Consider the following 14147-nt stretch of genomic DNA (forward strand, 5'->3'; position numbering starts at 1 on the left):
ATCAGACCGGTGTGGGGTGGATGAGTCCTTACTGGCACTCTTGCACCCTGAGGGTCTCTTGTGTACTGTGCATCAGACCGGTGTGGGGTGGATGAGTCCTTACTGGCACTCTTGCACCCTGAGGGTCTCTTGTGTACTGTGCATCAGACCGGTGTGGGGTGGATGAGTCCTTACTGGCACTCTTGCACTCTGAGGGTCTCTTGTGAACAGTGCATCAGACCAGTGTGTGGTGGAGTAGTCCTTACTGGCACTCTGCCAGCCTGAGGGTCTCTTGTGAACAGTGCGTCAGACCGTTGTGGGGTGGATGAGTCCATACTGGCACTCTGCCAGCCTGAGGGTCTCTTGTGTACAGTGCATCAGACCGGTGTGGGGTGGAGTGGTCCTTACTGGCACTCTGCCAGCCTGAGGGTCTCTTGTGAACAGTGCATCAGACCGGTGTGGGGTGGATGAGTCCTTACTGGCACTCTTGCACCCTGAGGGTCTCTTGTGTACTGTGCATCCGACCGGTGTGGGGTGGATGAGTCCTTACTGGCACTCTTGCACCCTGAGGGTCTCTTGTGTACTGTGCATCAGACCGGTGTGGGGTGAATGAGTCCTTACTGGCACTCTGCCAGCCTGAGGGTCTCTTGTGTACTGTGTATCAGACCGGTGTGGGGTGGATGAGTCCTTACTGGCACTCTTGCACCCTGAGGGTCTCTTGTGTACTGTGCATCAGACCGGTGTGGGGTGGATGAGTCCTTACTGGCACTCTGCCAGCCTGAGGGTCTCTTGTGAACAGTGCATCAGACCGGTGTGGGGTGGATGAGTCCTTACTGGCACTCTTGCCCCCTGAGGGCCTCTTGTGTACAGTGCATGAGACCGGTGTGGGTGGAGTAGTCCTTACTGGCACTCTTGCACCCTGAGGGTCTCTTGTGTACTGTGCATCAGACCGGTGTGGGGTGGATGAGTCCTTACTGGCACTCTGCCAGCCTGAGGGTCTCTTGTGAACAGTGCATCAGACCGGTGTGGGGTGGATGAGTCCTTACTGGCACTCTTGCCCCCTGAGGGTCTCTTGTGTACAGTGCATGAGACCGGTGTGGGTGGAGTAGTCCTTACTGACACTCTTGCCCCCTGAGGGTCTCTTGTGTACTGTGCATCAGACCGGTGTGTGGTGGAGTAGTCCTTATTGGCACTCTGTCAGCCTGAGGGTCTCTTGTGAACAGTGCATCAGACCGGTGTGGGGTGGAGTAGTCCTTACTGACACTCTGCCAGCCTGAGGGTCTCTTGTGAACAGTGCATCAGACCGGTGTGGGTGGAGTAGTCCTTACTGGCACTCTGCCAGTCTAAGGGTCTCTTGTGTACAGTGCATCAGACCGGTGTGGGGTGGAGTAGTCCTTACTGGCACTCTGCCAGCCTGAGAGTCTCTTGTGTACAGTGCATCAGACCGGTGTGGGGTGGAGTAGTCCTTACTGGCACTCTGCCAGCCTGAGAGTCTCTTGTGTACAGTGCATCAGACCGGTGTGGGGTGGAGTAGTCCTTACTGGCACTCTGCCAGCCTGAGGGCCTCTTGTGTACAGTGCATCAGACCGGTGTGGGGTGGAGTAGTCCTTACTGGCACTCTGCCAGCCTGAGAGTCTCTTGTGTACAGTGCATCAGACCGGTGTGGGGTGGAGTAGTCCTTACTGGCACTCTGCCAGCCTGAGAGTCTCTTGTGTACAGTGCATCAGACCGGTGTGGGGTGGAGTAGTCCTTACTGGCACTCTGCCAGCCTGAGGGCCTCTTGTGTACAGTGCATCAGACCGGTGTGGGGTGGAGTAGTCCTTACTGGCACTCTGCCAGCCTGAGGGTCTCTTGTGTACAGTGCATCAGACCGGTGTGGGGTGGAGTGGTCCTTACTGGCACTCTGCCAGCCTGAGGGTCTCTTGTGAACAGTGCATCAGACCGGTGTGGGGTGGATGAGTCCTTACTGGCACTCTTGCACCCTGAGGGTCTCTTGTGAACAGTGCGTCAGACCGGTGTGGGGTGGACTAGTCCTTACTGGCACTCTGACAGCTCTTGATCCTAGAGGTTAGATGGGTGGCGGTGGAGTAGTGCTTGAGGGTCTCATGTGCTCTGTGTTGCTGCTACGGGAGTGCCCTACGATGCCTATCTGGGGGTCTGGTAAGGCTTTGGGAAGGTTCACTCACCGTGTTCTCGAAGCCCATGTATGGTGTGTTGCAGCGCACTGAAGCGTCCTCCGAGTGCTGACAGTCCTCCTCTGTGATGTTCTTGTACTGGCAGCTCCACAGAGACTTCTCGGTGCCCAAACACTGCACCTCGTTCATGTGGATCGGGCCCATGCCTGGAGGCGGAGGGTAGAGGAGGGCAGAGGGGGCATCACTAGCACGCCTTTGCACCTTACCTGCAACTTACACACCTACCGACACATTATGGATTCCCATTTACAGCTGGGTCCACCTATCCTCGGTGATTCCAATCACTCGCTCATCCATCCATGCAGCGGTCAGACCATCATCTCAGCCAGCAGCACCTCCATTGGCCCCTTCATCCATCCCCTCTCCACCCCTTGAGCTCTGCAGGGCTACACCCACCTGCTTACCACCCTTCTCTCTCTCTCCAGAATGCGCCTAGCAGTCCATCTCACCTCCAGCGAGTAGATGTCTGTCTGTCCATCTGCCATCCTGATGCAGACACCCCTGCCCTCTGCTCACCAGGCCTCTTCTCCATGCATGGCAGAATAATGCCAGGGAGGGGGTTGGTAGGTACTCTGTGTGCCTCATCTTGCCCCTCAATCAGACTGTAGCTCTCTGGGGTGACTTGGGGTCTCCCACCTGCCTCCCTCTCCAACTTACCTTGACCCATGCGGGCACCAGTGGGCGCCTCCTTGGCACTGCCGAAGCCCAGTTCACGGCACACCACGCTAGCCGCCTGCAGGTTCCAGCGGTCGTCGCACACCGTGCCCCACACGCCCTTCCGCAGCACCTCCACGCGACCCTCGCCCACCTTGGCTCCGCCTTTCAGCCGGATGAGCTGCTGGGAAAGGTAAGAGGGGATGTTAGATGGTTGCCTGCAGGCATGGAGGATTGCAATTGGGTGAAGTAACAGACACAGGCGTGCCCATACATGGTTTCTGGGGTCAGAGTCTGTGTGTCACATGTGATGCCCATACATGGTTTCTGGGGTCAGGGTCTGTGTGCCACATATGATGCCTCATACATGGTTTCTGGGGTCAGGGTCTGTGTGCCACATGTGATGCCCATACATGGTTTCTGGGGTCAGTGTCCCTGTGCCACAGTTGACGCCTCATACATGGCTTCTGGGGTCAGGGTCTGTGTGCCACATGTGATGCCTCATACATGGTTTCTGGGGTCAGAGTCTGTGTTCCACATGTGATGCCCATACATGGTTTCTGGGGTCAGAGTCTGTGTGTCACATGTGATGCCTCATACATGGTTTCTGGGGTCAAGGTCTGTGTGCCACGTGTGATGCCTCATAGATGGCTTCTGGGGTCAGGGTCTGTGTGCCACATGTGATGCCTCATACATGGTTTCTGGGGTCAAGGTCTGTGTGCCACGTGTGATGCCTCATAGATGGCTTCTGGGGTCAGGGTCTGTGTGCCACATGTGATGCCTCATACATGGCTTCTGGGGTCGTTGTCCCTGTGCCACATGTGATGCCTCATACATGGTTTCTGGGGTCAGGGTCTGTGTGCCACATGTGATGCCTCATACATGGTTTCTGGGGTCAGGGTCTTTGTGCCACATGTGATGCCTCATACATGGTTTCTGGGGTCAGGGTCTGTGTGCCACATGTGATGCCTCATACATGGCTTCTGGGGTCGTTGTCCCTGTGCCACATGTGATGCCTCATACATGGTTTCTGGGGTCAGGGTCTGTGTGCCACATGTGATGCCTCATACATGGCTTCTGGGGTCAGGGTCTGCGTGCCACATGTGATGCCTCATACATGGCTTCTGGGGTCAGGGTCTGCGTGCCACATGTGATGCCTCATACATGGCTTCTGGGGTCAGGGTCTGTGTGCCACATGTGATGCCTCATACATGGTTTCTAGGGTCAGGGTCTGTGTGCCACATGTGATGCCTCATACATGGCTTCTGGGGTCAGGGTCCATAAAAGGGAATGTTATATGGTTACCTGCAGAAATGGAGAATGGCATATGGGTGAAATCGTGGAGAGATTTTTCGATTCCTTAAAAATGAATGTGCATTATTTTTTGGAAAGGGAGAACCCAAAAAACATATACATATTTACTTTCTTCCCAGGAAAACTTTTGGCGAGTAAGTGGGGCTGGGATGTTTGCAGCCCACATTTGCAACCCCTAGAAAAAAGGTCCAAGCCATGTTAATGAATGACAGTCCCTGCTGTCTTTCTAAAACTGAAATTGTCTTAAGAAGGGGACGAGGAGTCTTGTCTGGAAGATTACCTGAGAAATAAGTTGCAAAAGCTGCTCGCCTTTCTGTGGTCTGCTTTCAAACTTGCCAACCACTGTTCACCAGAACAAAGGTGCCTAATGCTCAAGGGCTCTAACGCATTGAACCTTCCGTCGAGGAGCTGTTTTCATTTTGTGAAAAAAAGAAAAAAACTGAACTAGCATTGGCAAAGCGAATCGGTCTTGCCTATGGGCGAACTATTGACTTTGCCAATCAGATAGAGGTGCACAAAGGGAAGGAGGGTGGGCTAGTCATGGGGACAAATAAAAAATAAAAAAAGCAATGTGACGTGGCCAGCACTGGCCATGGCATGGCACTTTTTAGGTCTCGTTATCTCTTCGAGACATGCTGTGTTCAATTTGTGGGTTCACATCCCACCCATTACTTTTGATTTGGCTCTTTTCGTGTGCTTCCCAAAAGCCTGCTTCTATGTGGGTAATCTATGTTTTTGCCCCTCCTTCTTGTGTCTTGTTCCCTCCCATGGAGCAATAGCCTATTACTTGTATCCTTTCACTTTTGTCTATTTCAGTTTGTGTATGAAATGATATTTTTTTTCTTTCAGCCCGTGCTTTGGAAAGGTTCCCTTTTGTTTCTTGTAGTGTTGATGCTCTCAGGGCTGTTTCTGTAAACAGCCTGTAAATCTTGTCCTTATCTCATCACATTTTTTGTTTTCCAAGGGAGCCTGCTCCATACACCCATCCCCTCCCTCATAGCTACTTGCCCCCTCTCTCGTCACCTGCTCTTTCCGTCTTCTTCCCTCTGAGTCCCGTGTTAGCTTCCTGGCCCGTTATTACAACTGCTTCCAATGGAGAGATACACGCACATGTAAGACTGCCAAACTTCCAAATAAACACCTTGAGAAAACTGAAACCCTTCCTCCCAGCAAAAGACTTCCAAACAGCAGTACAAGCTCTAGTCATCCCTCGCATAGACTATGGCAGCGTGGCCCTCTGCGGCCTCCCCCTAACGACAACTGCACCCCTAAGAGCGTCACTAAATGCGGCAGCAAGACTCATCACTGGATCAAAAAAGCATTCGCATATCTCCCCTGACTTCAAAGCCTTGAACTGGCTGCCTCTGGAAGCCAGAATTCAGCTGAAAATTGCCTGCATGACGCACAAGGCTATACACTTGAAATCACCCAGCTACCTCACTCATAAGTTGACAATCTCAGGTGGGTCCAGAACCACCAGGAGCACGAACAATCTTCTGCTGAAACCGCGAAGATTCCGGAAGGAAAAAACCTACAAACGCTCCTTCTCTGGAATGGCGCCCAGGATCTGGAACGCACTTCCTCCTGAAACAAGACTCATCTCTTCCTCCCTTCTTTTTAAGAAAGAAGTTAAAAGTATCCTTATGGCTAAATACACTTGAACAATTTCGCGTGTTTTACATTAAGAACAGTATTACCAGTCTGGCGCTATGATACTGCCTATATATTCCTATGCACGTGTTTATTTACAGCGAGTGGATGGCCGACGCTCCAATTTTGCCTGCTACCTCGTACCTGTACTATACGTTACATGAGTACTATGTTATATACTATATTGGTGCTATACGTTATATGAGTACTATGTTATATACTATACTGGTGCTATGTACATGAACCTGGTGATGACTTACGCTCCAACTATGCCCGCTACCTCATACCTGTACTATACATTATATGGGTACTATGTTATATACTATACTGGTGCTATGTACATGAACCTGGTGATGACTTACGCTCCAACTATGCCTGCTACCTCATACCTGTACTATACGTTATATTGGTACTATGTTATATACTGTATTGGTGCTATGTACATGATCATGTTGAGCTACCTCCCCACTATGCCCCCTTGTTCCCCTGCCCTCCACCTGCCTTTGTAAAGCGCTCTGTTATCTGCAAAGATCTTGTTCGCGCTATATAAAACTCTCAAAATAAATAAATAAATAAAATAAATCATCACACAGAGGCACAATACTCCACAAACCTGCTACCACTGTTATCATATGTTGTGATGGCTCTGCCTTGACAAGGTACAGAACTCTGCTGCCTTTCAATTAGGTTTATATATAATACCTCATACATTCAACTTCTGTACTGAATGGAAGGCCTAAATAAGACACCCTCTCCTACTGAAAGAACCGAGGGGCATATTATCAACAACTAGCGATATTTATCGCTAAGTAGGGTTAGCGACAATTTTTTTATCGCCGCGCATCATGGGATTTTATCGCTCAGATAACGTGCTATTAGCAATGTTTTTCTCAAAAGCGATAAAATTCCTGGCGATAGCGGCAAAATGCGTGAATATCGCTGAGAATACAGCGATATTCATGCATTATCGCTAACAGGGTCTTAGCCATGTTATCTACCTCCCATTGGATATAATGGCTAAGAATTGGTCTCAGCAGGTGTTAGTTTTTGGAGATATTCGCGCTTAGTGCAAATATTTCCATCGCTACGCCTGTGTTGGTAGGCGAAGGCGATGTTAGCGACTGCTTTCAGTCGCTAACAGGTTGGGTACGCCCACTTTGCATGTCATTAGCGATAAATATCGTTGAGATGCAAAGGGGGCCCCAAACTGCTCGCTATCGCCTACAAGCTGTCGCTAACTGCTGTTAGCGACAGCTTGCTAATAGGGCGATAGTATTATCACCGCTTAGCAGCCGAAAACGGCCCCTAAAGCGGCGAAAATTGCCTATCGCCCCCCCTTGATAATATGCCCCCAAGCCTCTGTGTGCTGTGCTAAGATGGCTTAACAAAAGCATGTACTATAGCTCTCTGAACACTTACCAAAGGGAGCTTATGTATCTGCAGTAACGGGATCCAATGCTATGAAGTAGTGCAGGGCATTGTAGATACACCCCTGCCACGTTTTTACATGTGGCAGGGGATTGCCCCAAGATTACCAAATTCTGGTCCCTGATCTTCACCTCATAAATCAAATTCTTGATATGTCCGCTGTCCCATCCCCTACCCTTGGTTTATTAGGCTATGTTAAGGACACACCGCCCAAGCTGCGCAAGTTACATGCACTCCATTTGTTGTTTGCTCAACGACTGGGGCAGGAGTAAGGTGCCTTCCATTAAATGATGGATCAATGATGTCACATACGGTCACACACAGCTGAGCACATTTTTGGAACTTATGCCACCTACTTCTAGCCCTCGGAACATCTGGGAACCATTTCTGACCTGGGCTCAGAGTGAGTAAGAATCTATCGGAGAGACAAATGTGGGCGAAACTCAGACTGTGAAATTGATATAATGGGGCATTACTTTGCACTTGTTCTAGGATCTGTTCCCCTTCCTTACCTTCTGGATAATATGGCTTTAATAGATTTAGACAGAGACATCTTAAGCCCTCTTTATGATTCTATATATTGCAATTTTTCTGTTATCGTTGCTCTTTGTCGATCCTTATGCCTATCTAGACATATGATGAATATGTACTCCTGTGTTGGTGGTGAGCTACCACAGTGTGTATTATTACAAAGCTGCTGTGTATTGTATACACTATGAACATTTAAAGTCCTGTACAGAGTTGATAAAATGCTGACCTGTTGTATTGGAAAGCAATTTGGTTGTTGGAAAAATGTCAATAAAAAAATAAAAATTAAAAATTAAAAAGTAGTGCAGGGCATTAATGCTTCAGCTGGCTAACATCAACAAAAAACATTTGCAAAGCCCAGAGGTCTACTGTGGCAGACAAAACATCCAACATACATCACTTAATCAGCAAAACATAAAAAATATTTTATTAGCACAAACAATCTAAACTCACTATCCGCATACCTACTGTAGAATATAGAAAACAAAAATAGACCCTCCCGCAAAGGCGAGACCTATTGACTTTGCCAATGCGTGTTTCTCCTTGTAGCAGTTAGAGAGAGAAGGCAAAAAGCAACACAGACAGGGAGTGAGAAGGGAAGAAGCGACACCGAAGGGGGTTGATGAGAAACGAAGCAACACAGACCGGGTGGTGGGGAAGAAACAAAACAGAGCAAGTTGGTGGGGAAGAAACAAAACAGAGCAAGTTGGTGGGGAAGAAGCCACACGTGCAAGGGGTGGGAGGGGTGATGCCACATGGACAGGTCGGTGTGAGCAGAAGAACTAAGAAATAAAAAAAAGTGCCTCAATCACAGCGCCAGCAGCTGAAGGACCCTAATCGAGATGAAGCAATCAGTACTTGGACTGTGCTCCGCACTCTCAAGACCTCTGCGACAAACTTAGCACCTTCTTCCACCTCAAAATCAAGAGCATCTACAACATCTTCAATGAAGACAACTAACACGCTGAACCCTCACGAGCCAACCCCGACACCCTGAAGCCAAAGATCAACAACTGGGCAGCCCTCACCACCTAAGACACACTGAAGACGATGAAGTCAATCCACTCTGGGGCAACCACGGACCCCTGCCCCCACCAAATTTTCAACAGAGCCGCCGACACCATTGCACCCATGCTCCGCCACACCATCAACCGCTCCCTGACAACCGCATCGTTCCCCAACGACTGGAAACACGCCGAGATCAACCCCCTCCTCAAGAAACCCTCGGCGGACCCCACCGACCTCAAAAACTACAGACCCATCTCCATGCTCTCGATCCCAGCGAATGTCATCGAGAAAGCCACCAACAGCCAACTCACCACATTCACCGGAGTGTAGTGTAGTTCCTATATTCCCAATAGGCTCTGCGCATTGGAATAATATCTTCAGTAGTGTAGACGTAGGACTGAGGTTAACTAGGTCTCTACTGACTATATTAGACTTAAGTTTTTTGCCAGCTAGCTCAGAGTTCACTAGAAACTTTCTCGAATAGGCAAGGAGGAGTTTAACCTCCCTGGGTAGACAAGAAGGGATTTAGTTTCTGACAACCATAGAACATGACAACTTTGCTCTCCCTGATTAAGAGTATATCTCTAGAGTCGTGTGAAAACAAAAGACAGCTATTTTACTCAGTCAATACGTGCGTACTTAGTTTCACCAGATTTGCAGAGAAAAAGAGAGACGGGCGTTTTCAATAAAAGGTGTTATTTATTGAGCAGTCTTTTTCCTCATACAAGAGAAATGAATTGCTACAATTGCAATACTTATAGTTAAGTAAAGTGCATATAGTAAAATCAGGATTATAAAATAATACTGTAAAAGCATTGATATGGTTTCTTAGCCATATGATACCTTAAAATGGATAAAATAGATACATACATATATACATTGACTAATCGTACTCAACTGGTGCTTCTAACTACGCCTACACCGGTGTACCTGACCTAAGCCTAATACATGGGAGGGAGTAAGTAAGTAGCAGTTTAAGTTAAGTTTGTTTTGCCAAGAATCTGACTCAAGAATTCTCTGTAAGGGTTTAGTCAGTTCAGTACCTGGGGATTTGAAGGCAGGAGGGCTGCTATCTCTCTCTCAGGACTCGATATCCCAGTCACCCGCGAAGGCGAGCTGGAAACGCTGGAAGCTGGATTTCTCGGCAGGAGAAAAGACAGCGTCTCTCTCAGCGCGTCAAAAGGGAGGGGCAGAGTCCGTGGGCTCTCATCAGCTGGGCTCTCCGGCAAGTAGTCGCTGCTCCAGGTTCATCACCACCGTGTGTTTGCTTAGGGCAACGTTGGTATATTTATACCTGAGAGGTGCTGGGTTTGACGTAAGGATGGACATAAGACGTCAATAAAGATGTCACTAAGAACTGGTCGTTCTTACAGTGCTTCTCAGGAGTTCTCGGACGAAATCAAAACATAGCAGGCGGGGATTTCCCAGGTTGCTCGAGGCTTGGATTTGTTTAAGAACTCGGTGTGCTTTCTAGGGGGCTGGAGGAATAGTGCTTGCTTAATGTGACAGCATGCGCTAGACTAATTTATGAAACGGGTTTCTGTGCCGTTGTAGGGATATTATTGATTTATAACCGGACAAGGGCCAGGAATAGGAATATCGATACAGGTACCTAGATAAACATACTACAGGAGAGCGTAACATCCTCGAGTCCTCTCAATACGGCTTCAGAAAAAGAAACAGTACGGAAACCGCCCTCCTCGCCGCAACAGATGACATCCACACCTTACTGGACAAAGGAGAAACAGTAGCCCTCATCCTCCTCGACCTCTCTGCGGCATTCGACACAGTCTCTCACCGCACCCTAATACGCAGACTCCACGATGAAGGGCTACAAGAAAAGGACCTCGACTGGATCTGCTCCTTCCTCTCCAGCAGAACGCAGTGGGTCACACTCCCCCTTTCCTCTCAGACCCTACAACAACCACCTCCGGAGTCCCCCAGGGGTCCTCCCTCAGCCATACGCTCTTCAACATCTACATGGCTCCGCTCGCCTCCATCGCCAGAACCTACGAACTCAACTTTGTGTCATATACAGACGACACCCAACTCATCCTCTCCCTATCCAACGAACCCAACACCGCCAGACACACCAGCAGACTAGACTACGGCAATACACTCTTCGCCGGAATAAACAAAAACCTTACACGCAAGCTACAGAACATCCAGAATGCCACTGCAAGACTGGTCCTCAACCTGCCAAGACACTGCCACATCTCCCAGCACCTGCGCAAACTCGACTGGCTCCCCATCGTAGCTAGAGTCACCTTCAAGATGCTAACCCACACTCACAAGGCCCTCCACGACACCGGACCAGCATACCTGGACAGATGACTCATATTCCACACACCCCAGAGGACCCTACGATCAGCCCAGCTCTCCTACGCCATGGTCCCCCACACCAAAAAGACCAGCTCAGGAGGCCGCTCCTTCTCCTTCCGCACGGCCAGAGCCTGGAACGCCCTCTCCACCTCAGACAGACAACATCGCTCCCCATCTTCACAAGAAACCTCAAAACCTGGCTCTTCGACAGACCCCCTCCTTGATGGACTGGAACCTGTGAACCCCCCCTCTCCCAGCACCTTGAGACCCTCACGGGTGAGTAGTAGCGCTTAACAAACCTGTGATTGATTGAAGTGAAGCCGGCTGGAGCTGTCCAATTAGAAGGCAGCAAATGAAAATGACAATGAAGCCCACGAATGGTGAGCAAAGGAGGGCTCCAAGCCCCTTGAAGAACACAATATCTCTTGCATGCAAAAGTGCATGCCCTAGTGCAACCCATCTCCATGCTCTCGATCCCAACGAATGTCATCGAGAAAGCCATCAACAGCCAACTCACCACATTCACCGGAGAGCGCAACATCCTCGACTCCTCTCAATCCGGCTTCAGAAAAAAAACCAGTACGGAAACCGCCCTCCTCGCCGCAACAGATGACATCCACACCTTACTGGACAAAGGAGAAACAGTAGCCCTCATCCTCCTCGACCTCTCTGCGGCATTCGACACAGTCTCTCACCGCACCCTAATACGCAGACTCCACGATGAAGGGCTCCAAGAAAAGGCCCTCGGCTGGATCTGCTCCTTCCTCTCCAGCAGAACCTCCTTGCCCTCTCTATTATCTGAAGGAAGCCCTTCCATTATAGAAAAATCTACTTTACGTGACTATGGAAGTGTCTTCCCAGTGTGTTCTTGTGGTTTGAGAGTCTGCCATTTAGTGCAGTATTATCTTTCTTCCTGTGTTTGGTACTCGTGTGTAACATGCACCCGTCACTTTCTCTTGTGACACACTGTTTTCTACCTCTTACATTTGTTTATTTTCAATACCTGCACAAGTGCGACCATTGCCTATGTAACGTTTGTTCTTGTGCTAGAGTGCCCTCCATATATTGCAGTATTATACCTCTACTTGTACTTTGTACGCTTTTGTAACCTGCACACCTCACTTTTTCCTCCTGTATTGCACCGTTTGCTACCTCTTTTATTTTGTTTGTTCACGATTGTCACTTTTGCTTCATTTAATGTATGCTTCATTTAATGTAACGTTTGCTTTTGTATTTTGCTCACTTGTAATGTTCTCATGTACCAGTTCTGTTCCTATTGTGAAGCGCTCTGACACCTTCGGGTAAAGTCCGCGCTATATAAAAATGCACAAATAAATACATAAATAAATAAATCCTCACACGGACGAGACCTAAATCTACCCAAAGCACGTGTGAGCCAGTGACAAAACTGGCATTCTCTGATGAGCTTTAGACTTCCAAAAAGCCCTGCACTCTCTGCTCACCCACTCCAAGCCCCCAAGAAAAAGGCACCAAAGTGCCCCAGAGCAGGCCCCCAACCAAAGAAACAGGAATGGGCTTATGGGCACCCTGGAACAACACACCTGCAGGGGCCCAGAATGTGCGACCGGCTGTGAGTCCCGCAAAGATGCGACTGGCACCAGATGACCCGCGTCCACGCTAATCAGAGACCATCCTGCGGGGGAGAGGAGTATGGTGCCCCCTGCTCACTTCACAATGGTTTGCCCCTCAGTGAGGGACTGAACAGGGGACCCTTCGGAGGATTCTCACCTGGCTTGGAGTCTGCTGTGCTGCCTTCTTCTTCAGGCCGATGCCGTTGGAGAAGAGGGGGCCAGCCAGGCAGCTGGCCACCGCTGGCATCCCCCCCTTGCAGGCACCGCTCATGTTACCCTTGTAGAACTCAAAGGGGCACACCGAGATGTGGACCTCGGTGCCCGTGCACGCCACAGAGTGTAGGCGGTAATTAGGCTGGTGGCGCTCTGTGTACAATCTGTCAGGGGAAACAAAAGGCGGGTAAGAAATGTATGACAGTAAGACCCCAAAGAGACTCTTGTAACAAGAGCATGTGATTGGCTGAGACCCCACAAAGATCATGGAGACATTTGTAACAAGAGCATGTCATTGGCTGAGACCCCACAAAGATCATGGAGACTTTTGTAACAGGAGGATGCCATTGACTGCGACCCAACAATGGACATTAACAAGAGCATTACATTGGCTGACACCCAATAAAGGACGTTGAGACATTTCTAACAAGAGCATGTCATTGGCTGAAACCCAACAAAGGAAGTGGAGACATTTGTAACCAGAGCATGCCATTGGCTAAGACCCAACAAAGGTCATGGAGACATTTATAACAAGAGCATGCCATTGGCTGAGACCCAACAAAGGTCACGGAGACATTTGTAACTACAGCATGTAATTGGCTGAAACCCAACAAAGGAAGTGGAGACATTTGTAACCAGAGCATGCCATTGGCTAAGACCCAACAAAGGTCATGGAGACATTTATAACAAGAGCATGCCATTGGCTGAGACCCAACAAAGGTCACGGAGACATTTGTAACTACAGCATGTAATTGGCTGAAACCCAACAAAGGAAGTGGAGACATTTATAACAAGAGCATGCCATTGGCTGAGACCCAACAAAGGTCACGGAGACATTTGTAACTAGAGCATGCCATTGGCTGAGACCCAACAAAGGTCACGGAGACATTTGTAACTACAGCATGCCATTGGCTGAGACCCAACAAAGGAAGTGGAGTGGGGGGGGGGGGGCAGAAGAGGAGGATTGTCATAGGGGTCTGAAGAGAGGGACGCATGATCCCAGAGAGGAGCCGGCAGAATAGAGAAGGCACGAGAGCAGAAGGTGCAGTTTGAAAATGGAGAAAGGAGAACGTATTTAGGAAGAAGAAGGCCAATATTCCGAAGAGAATAAAAGAGGGCGGAGCATATAAAGTCTTATGTGGATACACATGCACACACTTCCATTTATATGCATTGCTGGAGTTTGTAAAGTTCTTTTCTGCAGTGAATCTGTCATGTATACCTTCTTTGCGAGTTGACGCTGCCAATGCTCTTCAGTAAAGCT

The 14147-nt window shown here is 49.2% G+C and overlaps 1 protein-coding gene across 4 annotated transcripts in view; it reads right to left on the minus strand.

The window, feature by feature from the left end:
• Positions 1 to 14147, minus strand: part of LOXL3 (lysyl oxidase like 3) — a 377140-nt gene that overhangs the window by 119853 nt on the left and 243140 nt on the right. For 3 of the 4 annotated variants that reach the window (XM_078678827.1, XM_078678824.1, XM_078678826.1), the window contains 3 exons: positions 12828 to 13047; positions 2832 to 3012; positions 2166 to 2320 (listed from right to left, as the gene is read on the minus strand). In XM_078678827.1, coding sequence (XP_078534953.1) covers positions 2166 to 2320; positions 2832 to 3012; positions 12828 to 13047 — 556 coding nt within the window. The remainder of the gene's footprint in view (positions 1 to 2165; positions 2321 to 2831; positions 3013 to 12827; positions 13048 to 14147) is intronic. The other variant, XM_078678825.1, reaches the window with a different exon arrangement.

Source organism: Lissotriton helveticus, chromosome 2_2, assembly GCF_964261635.1.
Source record: "Lissotriton helveticus chromosome 2_2, aLisHel1.1, whole genome shotgun sequence".
Lineage (NCBI taxonomy): Eukaryota > Metazoa > Chordata > Amphibia > Caudata > Salamandridae > Lissotriton > Lissotriton helveticus.